Source organism: Cheilinus undulatus, linkage group 7, assembly GCF_018320785.1.
Source record: "Cheilinus undulatus linkage group 7, ASM1832078v1, whole genome shotgun sequence".
Lineage (NCBI taxonomy): Eukaryota > Metazoa > Chordata > Actinopteri > Labriformes > Labridae > Cheilinus > Cheilinus undulatus.
The window spans coordinates 32,902,154-32,921,645 of record NC_054871.1 but is presented as its reverse complement, the minus strand read 5'-3'; the positions used below and the strand labels follow the sequence as shown (position 1 = coordinate 32,921,645).

Below are 19,492 nucleotides of genomic sequence, written 5' to 3'. Positions count from 1 at the left end.
ATCCCTAACAGAATTAAGCCTTTTAAATCAAAAAGCCCTAAATAGCCTTTTACCACTTCAAATTCCTCACTCCTAAGTCTGAAGTCATTATTTTTAAAGTTCTCTTTTAGTTTATGTTACGTTTTTTACTCTTTTCTTTTTTCTCCTTTAATTTTTCTCTATCATTTTCCTCTCTGCAGAACCTCTTCCACTTTGTGACAGATGTCCAGAACAATGGTGTGGTGAAGATCCCTGATGCAAAAGGGGATGATGCATGGAAAGTCTACTTTGAGGAAACTCCACAGGAGATAGTTGATGAGTTTGCCATGCGTTATGGAGTAGAGTCCATCTACCAAGCCATGACGTATGTCACCACTGGACTTCAGACTGTGTCATTAAGCTCTATGTAAATGTTTTTGTCTGCTAACATGCCTTTCCCTCTTTTGCAGACACTTTGCCTGCCTGTCGTCTAAGTACATGTGCCCAGGTGTGCCTGCTGTGATGAGTACACTTTTAGCCAACATCAATGCCTACTATGCTCACACCACCCAGGCAACGAACAATGTCTCTGCCTCTGACCGCTTTGCTGCTTCTAACTTTGGGGTGAGTCACTGCAGAAATACTTGATGATTGTATAAAATGATAGCGGTACTACATTTTCAAAACTGATGCCAAAAATTTCATGTCCTAAAAATCAGCAAGTGCTTAAAATAGGGGGAAAGTATGTTTCCCCTTTAATATTATAAGTAATTCTGTTTTAACAATAGACTGACTTGTTATCCTTATGCTGAATGTTTTTTCATTTTTATATCAAGCACTGTAGTTTTTCTTCTTTGTGTGTGGTGACTGGGGTCAGGGCAGACAAATTCAACAGTACTGTGTTCTGAATCATGTGATACAGTTAAACATCTGTATTTTGATTTGAAAAAATAGGCAACTGTCGCTTAGTAGGTAGAGACATTACTCTTTCTACTGGAAGTTCAGGGTTTCATCCCCAGGTCTTACAGTCATGTGTCAATGTACACTTGAGGGAGACACTTGACTCATGTTGCTCCTGCTGCTGTGTCTTTGGTGTGTGAATGTGTATGACTGGAATTTGGTAATATTGACTGGCACTCTACATAGCAGCTTTCAACATTATTGTGTGAATTTGGGAGTGAATGGGTAAAGCCCGTTTCGGACTAGAAGTTTGACACGTGCATCTTGATTGTGACACAGCTGGATTTAGCTTGTTAACAAGTCAGGGCTTTCAGACCACCTGCATGTGCACCATGTCTCAGTTGCCTGTTACGTGTGGCTTAGGCACAGAGAACTTAAAGAATTGAGGCCTCACCTATTTTTTCCATCCACCACATTTAGTTTTAGGGCAAAACAGACATGGGAATGATGAATAGAGAGCCATATTTGCTTTATTGTAGCAGATATGAATGTTCACATTGGCAGAATATATTTGTCATCTGATTCTTGACGCCCCTGATGAAGGCCAAGATCTAAAATGCATCTGTCACACACGGTGCACGCACACAGCGAAACAGGTGTATCCTGTGATGTGAAAAGCCCTTTGAGTAGACGGACAATTATAAAAGCACTGCACAAGCTCTGGTCTATTTACCATATCAGTGTTTTTTTTATTTGTTTGTTTGTTAGTTTGTTTTTTTGGGGTTTTTTTTGTAAATCAGTGCTTTTGCTCCCCCTTTATGTTTGTCATTGGATTTTAACCCATTTTAAAGCAATAGAAAGTGTTAAAAAAGATGCTGACTATGGCCATTCCCCGTTTAATTACTTGAAAATACAGCTTTTTTTCACTCCCTGAAAAGTTGTGAATTTGGTAATGCAAGGTTTTGGCCTGACGCCTGCAACATTAAAACATTTATCTCAGAAGTTAATTGGCCAAAGACGCACTTAACAGTGCAACATAAAAGAAGAAGACAGTAGGATCATGTCAAACAGCATTGAAAACAAGTCAAAGGATGGAGCATAATCATTGTTGGGGCAGTTACTCAAAAAAAGTAATCATTATTCATTACTAGTTACTTTCTAAAAACAAGTAATGAGTTACATGTTGTAGTTATTCACAGCTAAAACTGACAAGTTACATTTCTTTTTCATTACTCCTTGTCATCTGAGATCTTCTGTAACTTAACTGCCAGTGAAATACACAATGCTAAACCCTACTTCTTCCATGCGTTAGTGTAATATAATGTAATAGCATTACTTTATTTAGTGAAAGGTGCAAACAAGTGATACCAGCACTGGAAGTGATGCTACAGGATAGGACTTTGTGTATATGTACTCCATGAGAAGTAAGTCAGCAGCTGAGTACATCTGTCATGTGTTATATTCAGTCAAGTCAAGGTAATAAAGTCAACTGAGACAATCACTGCCTCCTGATGAATCTACATACCAATACAAATAGCAGAAATCCCTATTTCAGTCAGAACACTCATGTTTGATGTGTTTTAAGCATTTGTTCAGAAAGCAAACAATGTGAGTTTGGCGTCGAGGCACTAGCTTCATCACTCCTAATATATTTTACATGCTGGAATTAAGGAGTGACATATGACATATTTATAACCCTCACTGGGGCCTGCAGGTGGATGCTGGGTTGGGGGTGCGGGGTTAAGAGCAGCACTGGCAAAGGCAGCAATGTCAAAGGGAGGGACAGGAAATCTTCTGGTTAAAATAAACCGCCAATTTAGGAGGACGCTTGTGATAGGAGAATGTGACAGTAATGTATGTTCAGTATGAATGTGGCTCGATTTGTATGCCTGAACCAACTCCCAGGCTTTGCTTCATTCCAATTAGAAAGATTTACACAAGCTCTCTCCTTTCTGCTCTTCAATACAGAAAAAGATGACAACAAAGTTTTTGAAAATCAGACCAAAGCGGCACCTTGCGGAAAAAAAATATGTCAAGAACAAGGCCACATTAGGGAACATTTCCTCCAACATAAATGCTACTACAAGCCTATTCATCTCAGGTTTTGTGGTTACCTGTTGCTATTGTTGGAAATCAAGCTCTAGCTGCTTGGTAGGCATCGGCATCATGCAGTTGTCTCAAGTATCACTTGGGCTCTAGGGATCTTTGCAGATGTTTGGAAATATTTGTGTGGAGTTCACAACAACGGAGAGTTGTTTCTTACCTGAGCAAAGTTTACACTTCACCATCATATTCTTGCCTTTCATGAAACAAATCCAAAGTAATGATCATATCTCCACACATGTGAGGATGTCTTCATTTGAACCGCTTCGCCATTTCCCTCTCCCTCCTCCATGGACTCCAGCTGAAATGTCACTCACCTGATTAAGCGAGTGTTGCATCATTAAAAAGGGGCGCTTGATTTGTTTTATCTGTGCTCCTGTTTTGCATGTAGTTGGAGGAGTTACAGTTATGCAAGTAAAGGGATTATTATTTTATAGTAACAGTAATGTGATTACTTAATTAGCAGTTGTGATGTGTTACACCACTGCGTAACGGACAAATGTAATGTGATTACAGTAATGCATTATTCAGTCCCTGTTAGACCCAACACTTAGCATGATAAAGAGAGGAAACTTAAATCAAATTGCAGTGAATAAATACTCTCTTATGTTTTCCCATTAAAATATCAATTTATGCAGAACTACTGTTTTCTGAAGTTATATTGCACCATGAGTTATCCTGTAATTGCTATTCCTGCTGGTTATATTTAAATTTGTTACCCCTTGTGTTTCTATCCTTACAGAAAGAGCGATTTGTCAAGCTTCTAGACCAGCTTCACAACTCCCTGAGGATTGACCTGTCAATGTACAGAGTAAGGCTACCCTCACACTTACTAGTACACTCACATATTATCTTTGAAAAGTGACTAATAGACGACAGCTGTTAAACTAAATGTCAGGAGAGTTAACCCACACTGCTGTTGTGTTTAATCAGACTTCTCTGTTCTTTATGTACCTTTCTTCTCATTGTCTCTCAATGTAATAAACAGTGAAAACAAAGCCGGCTAAGATAATAATTGGATTCACAGCTCCTCTGAAACATGAACAGTCACATTTAGGAAACATTGAACACCCACATTGTAACAACTGTGCCACCAAACAAGGGTTGTATTGGCAGGGGAAATTGTGTTACCATGCTGCCCATAGACCCACAGGACAAACATGGATGTGTTGTGGCTCACTGTATTATTTTTCTCACTGCAGAATAACTTCCCTGCCAGCAGTCCCGAGAGGCTGCAGGACCTCAAATCCACTGTGGACCTCCTCACCAGTATCACCTTCTTCAGAATGAAGGTATTGTCTCCTCTTTAAAGTTTTTATGCTGTAGTCCTACCTGTGTTGCATTTGTAGGACGCAATGGGCTCAGCACAATTTCCCCGCAAGGTTTTTACTCTGGTATGAAAAGCAGAATTCAAATAATACTTGTACATTAAATAAACATAAAGACAAGTATGCAATGCAGTGAGTTTGCCTGGTTTCACTTTCTCTCTTGGTTTTGTGTTTCCGTGTTCAGGTCCAAGAGCTTCAGTCACCACCTAGAGCCAGTCAGGTTGTGAAAGATTGTGTCAAAGCCTGTCTCAACTCCACCTACGAGTACATCTTCAATAACTGCCATGAGCTGTACAGCCGAGAGTATCAGACAGACCCGGTAAGGGGCAGAGGTTTATTCAACATCTGTGTAGGTGTGAATGAACATTTCTTTCTTTTCTTTTTTCCTGCCTCACAAAATACTCATATTTCTGTTCGCTTTATTGGCAGGACTCTAAAAATTACAGAATTGCCAACGGTAATGTGAGAAAAATGTTTCCTAGTATTTGGGAAAAAAGACACAGAAATGGATTGTGCATTGCTGGACAGTGCTAGGATAAAAATAGAAAAACAGGCACTGGCTGACATGGCTGGAAAGTAATGAGATTTACTTTCAATTTTGCTACAAATAGCCAATGATTGATGCTGTTTTCTTTTTTGTTTAAGTGCCTGAGCACCAAAAGAGGTGGCTTTATGGGGGTGCAAGGAAATGCTATTCTTCGTCTTCCTCTGTACTGAATGAGAAATTTAGAGCTTTAAACATGAATGAAACTCATCAACCTTGGCACGTGTATCAGACCTCACAGAGCAGTAGTTAGGGCCTGAGCACCAAGGGTGCAAGGACCCTATTGAAACCCTCAGGATTATTAAACTTAGCACAAGAAGTAAGGAAATTTGTATTTGGTAGATTATTTCTTTGTTGTGACATTGCTTCCTAGCAGTTAATCTTATGCTGTTGAAAAGCCTTTTTATTTCCCTTTAAATGGTGCCACATTTGTAAGGAACGTGCATTTGTGGGATGAGCAGCTCGAAAAAAAGAGTCAGTAGCAACAGCAAAATAAGCTGTTTAGCATTTGCAGAGAAGATTTGAAAAATTTTTCATGTGTGCAACTCACCTTCTCAGCTCTGCTGCTCATCTGGCAAATGCATGTTCCTTCCAAATGTGGTAAAACAGAAAAAAAAGTCCGCACACCAGAAGCTGCTCCAAAGGCTTATTTAATGAAGATTATCACCACATGTGACGTTTCAGGCCCTAGCCCTTCACAAGACATAAGCAGACACAGGGGGTACACCTCCATTTATGTAGTCTGAATCACCTGACAAGCCATGTGACATTATTTTGTCAGTGTAAAGATAAGACATGCCAAGAATAATATACACCTAAAAAAGCCTCTTGGACCTTCTTTATAAAACCAATCTGAGCACCACCATCTTCTATTATTGTTGAAAATATGTCAAGTTAGGCATTTCCAGGTCCGTTCCAAGGATTAAGCCTCTACAGACTTTGTGTAGAGCTTGAAAAGACCTTGTAAAAAGACATCTCTTTAGCTCTTGTTACTCAAAGAGCATATCTGTGATGGTTTTTTCAAATTTTGATGTCTCACCATTAAAGTCAAAGTCAAAGTGAGCTTTATTGTCAATCAGGCAATGTAAAATAAATTACACAGAGGATTGAAATTTCATTTCCCCAACTCCAAATGTGCAAATATCGCTAAAACACGCAACATGTAACATAATAGAGCACACAGACATCAACAAAATAGCAGTAGACACAACAGACAGGCAGTAGGTACCTACATTATGCAGGATGGAATAATTTACATTCACAGTAAGCCAGAGGTGTAAAAAAAATTTTTTTAGGTATGTTGTTGTAGTGCAATATAGTAAAGAGTTGTTGAAGTGCAAATAGTGCAATATGTGCAATATATGCAATATGGTAAAGTGCAAGTGCAAAGTAGCAGCATTATACAGGAAATGTTCCATGACTCAAATATACACAGTTCAAACCGCCTGTTCTTGTTTGATTACAGACCTCTCTAGAACATTTCTAAATGCTAACAGTAGTTATATTTCAAAAGGCCACCTATGAAGAACCAGTAATACTTCAGCCACTTACACTGTGTTATCATTTTGTGTTGGGTGTAACAGACATTAGAGGGAATGTTGATGTTTCTTCATCTCATAGACATCTCTGAAACAGCCCATTTAGCAGCTGTTATGGCTGGGCAATTAATCAAGTATAAAATCCAATCACAATTTTGGCTTCCCACAATTATGAAAACAACATAATTGTGATGAAACGATTACTGTGCTGCATGCAGTGTCATGCCTGTTTTGTCTATTGTCATTGCTATGTGGTTGAATGTTTCAGCATTTGTTCTTATATTTTACCTTGAAAGTTTTTGTTTGTTTTTTATTGTTATTATGTAGCATTATTTTATATATTAATGTATTTTCCACTTTTTTGCCTGCTTTTAATGTGTAAAGAGTGTCTAGGTTGTGTAGAAGATGTTGTAAAATCAATAAGTAATTGTGTCTAATGATCATGATCTCAGTGCCAATCAAAGTAATCGTGATTATAGTTTTTGCCATAATCTAGCAGCCATAGGAGCTGTGCCACAAGCCCAGTGTGCACCAAATCCCGTCATTCATGTATGTGTTAAGGTCTGTTCAGTGCTCTAGTTTAGGTCCCTGCTCTTTGCACGTGATTTTGCATAAAAAGCAGCACAGTGCCCCATTTAAATTTTGTGTGTGTGTGTGTGTGTGTGTGTGTGTGTGTATGTGTGGGGAAGGGGGCATAAAGATCACGTAAACCTAGAGGGATGACAAACCATGGACATATGTAGCTTAATGGGATCTACAAAAATGTCTGATGGAGCCATAGCAATGCTATTTTGATCATTAAGGAGGCAAATAACTAAATAACTGCCCTTATCCAAACTGAATATAGGCTTTTCACAATACCAGAGAGGTTGAAGGCTCAGTGATTAGTGCAGTCTCTTCACAGCAAGAAGCTTCCTGGTTTGAATCCTGGCCAAACAGGAAACTCCTGTTCCTCCCACAGTCCAAAGCCAGGCTTGTTAGATTAACTGGTGACTCTAAGTTGCCTGTATGTGAGCATTGCTGCTTGTTAGTCTCAGTATGTCAGCCAAGTTGCCCTTTGACAGCTTTGATTGGCTCCTGTTTCTGATTACCAAAACTTAGAAGTATTCATGCAGTATACAGACAGTTTCACCCTTGCTGTCACCTCCTCTGCTGTTAGATTTTGTGTTTTTATGAGAAGATTAAAGGACTTGAGAAAGGAAAGCATTTGCAGACCTCTGAATTTTAATGGATTCAGCTTCTTTCTCTGTTTCAATGATACTGTCGATCTATGAATTATTTTAAATCAGTAAGTATTCAAAAAATACTGGAGTGTTGAAAATGTTTATAACCTCACTTTTTTTAAGTGTTTTTCTACCATCCCCAGTTTTGTTTGAAATGTTCAATAGCATTTAAATTCCTCTACCTTTGTTTATAGAAGGTAGAGGAGTTTGTATCATCCTCTTCGTCTAAGTAGTCCAGGCTTGGCCCTCCATCAGTCCTGCTGTAGGAGTTCAACAGGGATTTCTAGAAGTTGCTTTGAGTCCTCATTAAGTGCCAACCCCATTCAGACTCCCTCGTGAATTTCAAATAAGTGTGTTGTCTTTTGAATAAAACATTTCATCCTGAGGGATGTTGCTACATTTTGTTGATCTCCACAAGATCATTCTTCACTCTTCAGCCCCTGTGGTGCTCGACTTAGTTTTTTTTTTTCATTCCTCCACATCTTTAGCTATTTCAAAGAAGTCATCCAGACAGTTGACATTCTGAGTCTGTTTAAAGCAGTTTGAGCAGTAGTGTTGAATATGTATGAGCTGATGTATTACAAACACACTGGAGATTCCAAACCAAAAAAAAATAGTTGCTGCTTCAGATGATAAGAAATACCAACCTTTCTGTTCAAAATATTTATCAATTAATTATTCTATCTGTACGTTATATGAAACTACATAAATTAAATCCGCAGTTTGGCTTAATATTCATATTATGATGAGGAAATTGTAAAAACAAAAACACATAGTTGGGCAAATTTCCCCCAAAATGTTTCTGACAGATTAATAAGATGTTTTTTTTTATTGCTGTTTTAGGCCAAACAGGGTGCAGTGCCTCCAGAGGAACAGGGACCAAGCATCAAGAATCTGGATTTTTGGTCCAAACTCATCACACTTATCGTTTCTATCATTGAGGAGGACAAAAATTCTTATACCCCCTGCCTAAACCAGTATGTCTCCTGTAACTTTCTAATTCTTTCTCTTAGTATCTCCCAGAATCAGTAATATTCAATCCCATTTTTAATGACATTTTAATGCCCACACCCTTTTTCTGCTTTGCAGTTTTTATTAGAACATCGAAGTCTGTACTTTAAGACTTATCAACTTGCTCAGTTTCATTTATCTTTCATAAACCATTTCTCCTTCTCTCCTTCATTCAGATTTCCCCAGGAGCTCAACGTGGGTAAAATCAGCGCTGAGGTGATGTGGAACCTGTTTGCTCAGGATATGAAGTATGCGATGGAGGGTGAGTGAAAGTCAGGGATTTACTGGACCTCTGATCTGAACATGCACTGCCTTTTCTTTTCCTACTTTGAATTATGATTGGGGTGTTTTTGTTGTTAGTTAGTAAGTTTGTTTGTTTTGTAACCCAAATTTTACAATTTGTAGTATTTATTTTTCTAAATGTGCTCATACTTGAAATCTTGATCGTTTCATCAGTCTGTTCCTTTGCATTGTGTTATCTCTGGTTCTCACCAAGATATGAGTCTTGCAGCTGTGTTAACCCCAACTTTTGGGATACTGAATTTATTTTTAGACATATTAAGTATCATTGCCCTGCCCTCATCAGGGAGACAGTGTGATGATTTGTTGACTCGGACCCAAAAGCAGAGCACGAGCCAAGGTAGAAGAAAGGTGAGTTGGCTGGCTGGTGGCAGGCAGAAGCAGGGGGGATGGAGGCACTGCAAGGAAAGACAAGGTATTAGAAACTGCAAAAATTCACAAATGTGATCACTAGTAAAAAGGCACACTAGCTGTAGTTGAGTTAGGTTACCACTCAGGAGCTGAAGGAATACTCTGACATCTGAAGCTTCAACCCAGGGTGGTAAAAAGGAGATCCTGATTGCCTCCAATTAGCAGCAGCTGTGACACCTGATGAGAGTGCTACTTCTGCTCTGCCCAACCAGTCTAAAGAGAAAGAAAAAAAAAAACAAAAAAAAAAACAAAACCAAAGAGCCTCCTCTCCAACACAAAAGTTCAAAAACACAGGTCAACCATGACAGACAGAGCTGTGGCTGTATGGGCAGGGTGACACCACCAACATCCTAGAATCTCCAAAACCTCAATCCATAAAGGATGCACTCCCAAACCATGTATGAATACTATATATAGCTAGTTCATTTTTACACTGCCACCCTCTGTTGTTGTTAATCCACATTTTTGGAGTCTAGATACCATCCAGTTATATCTATGTATCATTTACATTGGTTGAGTGTCCCTCTGGCTTCTCTTTTCCCACATTTGATATCTTATCTAACCAATCATAATCCTCATTATTAAATGAAAGGTCCCTCTGCCATATATATTTGAGATTATAATAATAGTCTCCTGAGGTACTTAAAAACACTGAGGGTTTTTGAGTTTTGTGGGGTTATTTGAAAAACTGACTTAAAAGGTCACTTTGTGGTTCATTGTTCTTAGACATACTGCCTACACAGTGCCTTAGGTGTATGTATTTCCAGAAATTTCTTTAATGTGCAAGTCTGTGTTTCTGCTGAAGATCCAGATAGGATATTAGTGTCCCCTTTTTCATATTAAAAAATAATTTTGATTACCCCACCAAACTTCCAGTCCATATAGTATACTGTTTTTTCCCAGTGCATATCTTTTGTTGTTCCAAAGTTAGGAGTATAATTGGTTGAAATATGTCATTTTGCAAGTTTACTCGGGCAAGAAGACATTTCTGGCTTTGATTCTATCTTTCTGTCTGTTGGGATAAAATTATGCTAAGGCCGTATAGTGCTGCTTACTCCTTTCTATAGTTATCCCATCTAAATCAGTCTGTCCTAATTCAGTGTCTGGACAGTTCAAAGCTTAATTATTTGCCTTGACATCTAGAACAAATCCCCATTATCCCTGCTATCCTTGTTCTTTCCCCATAAAAATATGTAGATTATGAAATATGTAGATGTAGCATTGCCAACTGATATCAGACAGACATTTTTATTGTTACCAGGCCCAAAGAGCCAATGTCTTTCTTTGGATCAGGGTTTTAGTATGCACAATAGATCTTTGATAACTGCATCAACTTTTCACTCATTGCATGTGTCTTTTTCTCTTTCTCTCAGAACATGAAAAAAATCGTTTATGCAAGAGTGCCGATTACATGAACCTGCACTTCAAAGTCAAGTGGCTTTACAACGAGTACTGCAAAGATCTGCCCTTCTTCAAGAGCAGAGTGCCTGAATATCCTGCGTAAGTAACAAGTTGCCAAACACTGTTTGGCCTCAGTGGTCTCAAACTGAGAACAGAAAATAAGAATTAATGCATGTGGATTTTCTGCACTTCATAGGTGGTTTGAGCCGTTTGTCATTCAGTGGCTGGATGAAAATGAGGAAGTGTCTCGAGACTTCTTGCATGGTGCTTTGGAGAGAGACAAAAAAGATGGGGTAAAACTTTCCAGTTCTTCTACTTATCTCCCCTTCACTCCCCTGGAAACGCTGAGTCGCTGTTGTTGTTCAGGCAGAATTACTGTAATCCATCCTTTGTACACCCTCTGTCACACTCAAAGTTATCAGGCAGAGTTCCCTCCTCCCTACTGCTCTGCCTCCCACACTCCCCCCTACCTCTCCTGCACTCTTCAAAGACAGCAGAAAGCAGCATGGACACTGCAGAACAGACATAAACTCAAAGCAGAGAGAAAATGTTTGAATCATCCTCTTAGCCCAGTCATTGTGCTTCATCTTATAAAACAACTTTTATGAAGTTTAAAGAAGCATAGTTGAAGCGTTCTTGTAGGTAAGGAAGGTGATAACTGTGTGGCAGCAGGATATTGTGAATTAATGGCCTTATTCCAAAGTTTTTACTGGAGGAAAACTCTCCTCACCTCATTACCAAGACTCCCCAGACAAGCACCTACACACTCACCTCATGCCTATTAAGGAATGGGTGCCAGCCACCTGCCAATTACAGGGAGAAAGATAGGAGCTACCTCCTGTCATAGGCTGCCTGTAAAAGTGGCTGCATGGCTAGCTGCCTCTTACACATGTGGATTTATATATGTTATAGAAGATATAACAGCTCCTGTCTAATGCAGTGGTTAATAATCTACATGGTTTTATGTGCTTCAAGTTTACTTCTTAAATCTGTGTGTCTTCTTCCATAATGAATAACAATGATTTTCTTCTTCCCCACGTTTTTCTGCCCCACAGTTCCAAATCACATCAGAACATGCTCTGTTCTCCTGTTCTGTGGTCGATGTGTTTTCTCAGCTCAACCAGAGCTTTGAGATCATCAGGAAGCTCGAGTGTCCAGATCCACAGATCGTAGGACACTACATGAAGAGATTTGCCAAGGTAGATTTTGAAAATACTTACAGTATTAAGAATTATTATACATCAACAGGCTTCTTTGGTTTGTAGAACAGCTATCAACATACTAGTAGTTTCTTCATTCAGAAATTAATTAACAAGCTCCTTCTCTTTATCTAGACCATCAGCAATGTACTTCTGTCCTATGCTGATATCATCTCCAAGTGTTTCCCCAATTATATCAATATGGAGAAAGTGGTAAGTAGTCAGAGACTAGCATCTGTGTGAAAAAAAGGTTGTTTTCCCCTTTTTGATACAATGTGTATCTCATAAACATACCTGTTCCTTATTACCATGATTAAAGTAGACTAAGGTTGGCTGTTGTACACAATTGTAAAATGTTTTCTGGGGTTACTGTGTGAAACAGATGTTTGCTGTCTTTCTGTCCACAGCCCTGCATCCTGATCAACAACATTCAACAGCTGAGAGTTCAACTGGAAAAGATGTTTGAAGCAATGGGAGGGAAAGATGTGAGTGATTTCAAACAGTATTATTTAGCTAATTTTAATATTTTCTAATATTATTATTCTAATATCTGCACCAGATCACAGTTGGCCAGTTCAGCTGGTTTTCTTTATTCAAATGTATCATTGGTGCCACCAGCTCATTACATCTCTTCCCAGTAACTCCAACCAGCTGTTTGTGTCTTATTGTTTGACTATAGCTGTGTGTGGAGGCAAGCGATATCCTCAAAGATCTGCAGGTTAAACTCAACAATGTCATGGATGATCTCAGCAGGATCTTCTCTGTCAGGTAGAAACATACAGACAAACTGTGTCAGTTATACTGAAGTAAAATTGATGTAATAGTCATTCAAACCAGACTTATCCTTTTCTTTTCCTCTGTAGTTTCCAGCCCCACATAGAGGAGAACGTAAAGCAGATGGGAGACATCTTGGCTCAGGTGAAGGGGACCACAACGGTGGGCAATGCCAGCAGCGTGGCCCAGGATGCTGACAATGTCCTGCAGCCCATCATGGAGTTCCTGGACAGCAAGTGAGCCAGTCTGCAATTTTAATGAAGTCCAAAAAAGATGGATTAGCTTTGCATTTTTAAACTAGAAAAGCACTCTGAGAGCGCAGACCTCCACCACTAGCCCTATCTCCCAATAGTACGGAATCCTTTTAAAAAATTCTTGGATCCAGACAGTGATCTGGATCACTATCAAAATTTAATAAGTTCTTCCTTATGCCATTTCTGACATTTCCTGAAAATTTCATCAAAATCCGTCCACAAGTTTTTGAGTTATGTTGCTAACAAACTAACAAACAAATATTACAAATTACAAATATTCTTAAAGTGAGTTTAATATAAAGTGAAACCTATTATTAGGTGATTTGTGCTTACATATAAGAAATGTGTATTAGGGGGTTTTAGTTGTTCTTGGCCTTTTAAAATACTGCTCTAGTCGGCCTCAAAATCTTAAGTATTTTTATCCAAACCTGCCTTCCCGTATGTATTTTTAAGAAATCATATTGCAGTTTTTAGGTCACATGTCTTAAGAACAGTAAGATTGTCCAAAATACGCTGACTGCATCAGGTCTTAAAGGTTAAAGCACACCAGCTTCTCTTCAGGTCTTAAAGGTATATTACACCCAAGTGCTGCATCTGGTCTGAATCTGTTAATCAAGTCTCTTATTAAAGTGATCATTCGTTTTTTTCTTTTTTAAATGTTTATTTTAGCAGACAATTTTTTTTCCTTGTGTTGGTTATTATTTAACCCTCCCTTCATTTTTCTGTTTTCCCCCTCCTGCCAGCTTGACTTTGTTTGCTAAGATTTGTGAGAAGACCGTGCTGAAACGCGTGTTGAAGGAACTGTGGAAGCTGGTGATGAACACGATGGAGAAGACCATTGTTCTGCCACCACTCACAGACCAAACGGTGAGACAACTCTCGCTTACATATACTCATACATAGACACACATCCATATACATACACACAGTAACTATGCTGAGCTACACATGCTGTTTTGGCACTCATTGCTGACTTTGCCTGCTGTCCAAGTGAGGAGGGACACTTATTTTTAGCCTAGAAAAATCTGAACAGTGCAAACGCAGATATACACACATTTCCCTCTAGCCCTGATGACTACAGCAAGAAGATAGACAGGAAAAAAATCTGTAAAACATATGACAACACCCACATGTGCACAGATACACAATCGCACACAACTGCCAAGGCAGCATCAAAAGAAAAAGGAGGAGGTGGAGAATGAAGAAAGGGAATACAAAGGCAGACATTTTATGTGTGTAGTTGTTCAAGATGTAACGCACAAACGATCAAATTGCTTCTGTACCGCATCAACATGGCATCCTAATCCCCACACATATTTAACACCCCTCAGTGCCTCCATTCATCGAAACAATCCAGATCAAAACCTTAAAGAGGAGAAATATTGAAAGGAGTGCACCATATCATTCTAACACCAGCTCATGGCTGCTCTCCAGCATGTCAGCCAACTATTATTTGGAGAGATTCCTGATAAATGAGTAACTCACTACAAAGTGGCAGATTTTTTTGCCCAAAGGATCCGGCCCAGTTCCAAAAAGAGTCATACATTTTGGAAAGCAGCCTCCTGTTTTCTTTTGTTTTGGATATATGTGTTCTTATTTGTGTTTGGTTATTGACTAAAGAGCCTCATATCACTGGTAATATGCTGTTTTCTCATCTCTGACCTTGTGCACACTGGTGTTAATATTACTGGTCTGGCTTCAGAAAATCATGTTTTCACCATAAGTCCCTGTAAAATGGTTCAGTGGATAAAAAGAGACCAAATAAAAAGAATTTAAGCCCTTAATAGGGGTGGGACAAAAGTACTGATGCATGTCTTACTCGTGATATCTTTATCAAATCACGGGCAATACTGTTTGTTTTTAAGGATGGCCCTCCCAACAAATTTCCTTGCCACTTTCCCCTCACTGTGTCACTACTTCGTGACTCTTTCTAGTGGCAATTACAGCTTGAAAGAGTGTAACATGAGCCAAAGTAATTAGCCAAAAAACACAACAAAAACTGACAAGAAGTGAAGAAATGAGGCTCGATAGTTGGCGAAACTGACACCAAATTTCAGAGAATAAATATATAATCCTGCACTTTATTTTGGGGGGTACTTCATTTAATCAGATATTGTGCTATGTCTTGCATGTATCTCAAAACTGTGTAACAGGATATTATTGTTATGGTGGGCCACATGTTGTAAATTGTGTCATATTTTGAGCAAGCCTGCAATTCCCACCCCTAGCCCTAAATGTGGGCAAATGTCACCTAATGCTCTCAGGTAGATTCACCTTTTGTTAATGTTTTATGACAAATTTTATTGGGGAGTTTAATTGTTAACGTGCATGTTAATAGAGGCTTAAACAGTTATGGTTTGGACTAATTCCCTCCCACCAAACTTGTATTTTGACTGATGTGGGGCTCTTTGCAGCTTGACTGACCCTTTTCTCTGGTTGTTGTTGTGATTACTATTACATCCCGCTCCCACCGCTCTCCTTCCACAGATGATTGTAAGTACAGCACTCCTGCGTGTGTGTCTGTCTGTCCGTCTACGGTGGTTGGTTCTCTGCTAAATGTGGCTGCGATCTTCCGCTGTTCTTTTACCCTTCATCACACCCACATCCTCCTACCTGTCTCTTCTCTTCTCTTCTCTTCTCTTCTCTTCTCTTTTCTTCTCTTCTCTTCTCTTCTCCTCTATTCCCTTCTCTCCTCCTCTCTTCTCTCCTATCGTCCTCTTTTCTCTCCTCTCCTCCTCTCCTCTTCTCCTCCACCGCTGTCCCTCTCTTGAGAAGACAGAAGCATGGTGCATTCCTGACTCGTTCTGATAGGTCCTACACCTCCCAACGATCTAATCAAAGCCCCCCTGTCTTCTGCTGTCTTCTTCTCAAACACTCTCCTCAAACTGGAAGTGGTACTCCTCTCTTTGCGCCTGGTGTTGCCTTGTTTCTTCTCATGCATTGTGTCCTCTTACTGAGACTCTGGTGGGGCGACTCTGATCACTCAGTGGCTTGGTATCTGGTGTTCTGCCCCACCTCAAGCCCCCTTTTTTTTTTATCTCTATCCCACCCAAACCTCTCCCACCTGTTTGAACTGTGTCCTGCCCCTCCCCTCACTACCCACTGTGGGTTTGTTGCTTGCATCTGATCTATTTCAACACTGCAGTCTTCTCTCAGTATACTGTACAACACTGTACTGTATGTCTCTGCAGACCTGTCATGTTGGTCTGTCCTGGTTTGATTTTATGTTCTGTTGTTTCTATGATGATTGTGATGATGGTATTATGTCACTGGTTCTGATGTTAAAAAATGCTTTTTTTTACATGAAGTATTGGTTTGAAGTGATGATAGTCGACAAGGATGAAATCAGATAAATGTGCAAAGTGCTCTCTTAGTCTAAAAGCTCTTATGTAAGAGATGACTTTTAAATGGTGAAATATGAATGATGAAATTACCAGAGTAGTAAGTGACTGATACAAGTTTAAAGAAACATTTAAATTTAACAAATCTCTTTAGAATAATCTATTTTAAACTGTGGTGTAATGGATAGTAAATAGCCTGAAATATGTTATGACAGAGATTAAATGATTTCTGCTTATTTTTCCTCTGATAAAACATCTATTCCTTAGGTAAAGTGATTTGTATTATTTGTTGTTCTTTAGCTTAAAATTTAACCAAAGTACAACACAGAAGTTCAGTTAGTTTTATAATAAAGTGAACTTCAATTGACTCTAAGGTTGAAAATGTTGCCTGTGTGAGTAACAGTATTAAAATTTTGAGCAATCTTTACTACATGCATATAGCTACTTCAATGTCAATCACTTTTTATTGATAACTTTAACAAAGTTGCTCATCTGATTTATCTAATTTTACCTAACTTCAGTAACTAAAAGTGTACTATAGGTTGTTTGCAGGGGATGCACGGTATTGGATTGACCGGGGTTGAATCGATTTGCATGATACTGGGGTTTTTGCCAATATTCGATATGCCAATGTTTTAAAATTCATTTTTACTGATACCAATAACAATATTTAAATGTAGGTCAGACCTGAAACTGCAGCCCTTAAAATGCACTTTAAAGAGTTAGGAAGAATGATGAACAAAGAAAAGAGGTCTGTAGGTCCAGCCTAAAATTCAACTAACTTTGTTCATACAACCAATATTTACAGGTGATATAGGCAGATAGAGCCAAAATAGGCTTTGTAAATATTTTCTGCAGATACCGATATAATTCCAATAATATCGTGCAGAAGATGTCACTTCATGGTGAAAAACTCCAGGCTGGGGGCAGAAAGTGATTTCTGAATAGAGATGAGGATGTCCACCCTCACTCATTGTAATGGGAAATACATCTCTTTTTAGAGATCCAGTTGAATTTACCCAGTAATAACAGCCGGTCTGTTTGTTTCTAAATGTCTCTTCATTTGGTACCAGACTGGCTTTTAAAAAGAGTAAATCAAATAATGATAGAAATAGAAATTGAATTTGTTTTCATTGAAAGCATGTTTACAACAAAATGAGATAGAAAAGAGGAATAGGTTGCCTCTTTGTGCAGTAAGGAATGAGGAATCTGTGATACTGATTGGCTCCACACCAGGAAAAAGTGCAGGTATCATACCTGAAGATTGTAGAAATCTCCTGGAGTTAAATTTTGCATGAAGCTCCATCTTGAGCTTTAATGTCATAACTCTCCTGCTTTCCCATTGATTTCTAATTGGTGTTGTTCACTTCCTGCCCCCACTCTGATCACGTGACTGCAAACAAGCTATTGATAGTGTTTTTCAAAACTGGTCAACGCATTTTTACATGTTGTGTTTTTTTAACTAATTAAATCATTTCAATCAACTTTTCCAAACTTTATATGGTGTTTTATTACCTGAGTTCTAATCAAATCTAAAAATATATTGTATAATTTACTGAAAGTTGCCCCTTTGTCATAAGAAGTATAGTACTTCTAAATAGAAAAAGATTAAAATAGTGTGAAGTGAGAGGCCGATAATGCTTCCTGAGCTGGAAGAACCCAAGTGTGGAAAAAACAACTTATTATGGTGAACAACGTCTCTGTCCATAACTCAACATGAAATCAGAACCTGTAATTATGCTTGTTTTTATTGATTTAGCACAAATAGCACAGCATGTTTATGAGATAGTGTTAAAGGTACTGGTAAATGGATTCTCCTATGGAGAATGTCAGGTTGGCTGTTCACAGTACAAATGCTAAGCTAAGCTAATTATTTCTGCTTAAGACTGTTTTCAACGCACTGTCATAATGCATCTCCCTCTATTGAACTGAATTGAATTTGTACTTCCTTCAAATTTAAGCTGTTTGTTTAACATAAATAATTTTTAATTTAGTTAGAAGTATTTGCACAATACACAGGTTATTGTGTATGATAAAAAAATGTTTTAGATTTTCCTGTGCAATTCTCTTTTTATGCTTTCATGCTGCCAAGTTACCTTCATGTGCTGTCTTCCTTCAAAGAATGATATTGTCATAATGGATCTAAGCACTTTGCTGTGAAAGCAACCGTCACCTGCATACTTCTCACTAAATTTCATCAGTATCTTATCTGCTCCCTTCAGCATGAATATTGATCTTTGTCTACAATACTGCAAGTTATGAACCTTTGGGTTGTGAGAGGGTAGGTGGGGTTTGATGTCTGTTGTTGCTCTGGAGGGCAGGTTAATTGCCAAGTAGACGAAGTTAACATTTATGGCAGTCAGTTATAGTTGACATATGGACTTTTGATTGCACTTTCTCATCTAGCCAATAAGAGTGAAGTCAGACTGCAGGGACTGGTCATTGTCTGAAGTATTAACCACATGCTCTCTTTCCAGGGGAGGCTGAAGAGTGCTTCTCACAGTGATGTAAGGACTAAACCCCCTTCAGATCAATGTGTCTTGTCTCTCTCCTTTATGTCCTCTCTCCGTGTCTCCGTCTCTCTCCCTCAGCTCGGCAGTCAAACAAAGCAGTGGAAATATTGATTTTTCACTTTTGTTTTCACACAACATTCCTCTATAGTGCTGTATATATGCTGTGAAATGCTGCAGCAGTGGCTGCCCACGCTCCCAGCCTCACCACAGCTCATACACTTACCCACAAGTAAACGTTTGAAGCTCAAACACACTACAGAGTAGATGTCAAGGAGTTATTTTTCACTTATTCTCACCCGAATTTTCAAACAACACAATCTCTTGGTTCATCATTCCTGTATACATTGCTGTAAGGCATCAAAGAGGTAAAGATCATGTGGATCAGCTGCATGTCATGATGCTGGTTAAAGAGTTGAACTTCATGTGGCTGCAAGCAAGTGTCACTTTGACCTAAAGTTTAAAGATATTACTACCACAAAAGGCTTGCAGGGTGGGAGCAATAGTCATTAAATTGGCAGTTTTCTTTGTAACAGAAACACAAAGAACAACTGTACATGATTTTCATATTTCAAATGAAATAAATCACTTGTGTGTATTAATTCATTAACATGTTTTCTTTCATTTTCTGTCCTTTTATTTTTCGTCTGTTTAAACCTTAATAGATAAGAATCCTGCATTTCACAATAAAAAACAT

General features: G+C 38.7%; 1 protein-coding gene across 4 annotated transcripts in view; it reads left to right on the top strand.

Moving 5' to 3' along the window:
• The window catches only part of unc13a (unc-13 homolog A (C. elegans)), a 70,883-nt gene that overhangs the window by 34,207 nt on the left and 17,184 nt on the right, over positions 1 to 19,492 (top strand). The window contains exons 21-37 of one of the 4 annotated variants that reach the window (XM_041792084.1): positions 180 to 343; positions 429 to 582; positions 3,704 to 3,772; positions 4,164 to 4,253; positions 4,474 to 4,608; positions 8,438 to 8,571; positions 8,782 to 8,867; positions 10,690 to 10,816; positions 10,914 to 11,010; positions 11,773 to 11,916; positions 12,052 to 12,129; positions 12,324 to 12,401; positions 12,596 to 12,684; positions 12,780 to 12,926; positions 13,688 to 13,811; positions 15,432 to 15,437; positions 18,763 to 18,792. In XM_041792084.1, the coding sequence (XP_041648018.1) occupies positions 180 to 343; positions 429 to 582; positions 3,704 to 3,772; positions 4,164 to 4,253; positions 4,474 to 4,608; positions 8,438 to 8,571; positions 8,782 to 8,867; positions 10,690 to 10,816; positions 10,914 to 11,010; positions 11,773 to 11,916; positions 12,052 to 12,129; positions 12,324 to 12,401; positions 12,596 to 12,684; positions 12,780 to 12,926; positions 13,688 to 13,811; positions 15,432 to 15,437; positions 18,763 to 18,792 (1,752 nt within the window). Of the gene's footprint in view, positions 1 to 179; positions 344 to 428; positions 583 to 3,703; positions 3,773 to 4,163; positions 4,254 to 4,473; positions 4,609 to 8,437; positions 8,572 to 8,781; positions 8,868 to 10,689; positions 10,817 to 10,913; positions 11,011 to 11,772; positions 11,917 to 12,051; positions 12,130 to 12,323; positions 12,402 to 12,595; positions 12,685 to 12,779; positions 12,927 to 13,687; positions 13,812 to 15,358; positions 15,540 to 18,762; positions 18,793 to 19,492 lie in introns of those variants that run through there. The other 3 variants (XM_041792085.1, XM_041792088.1, XM_041792087.1) reach the window with 3 other exon arrangements.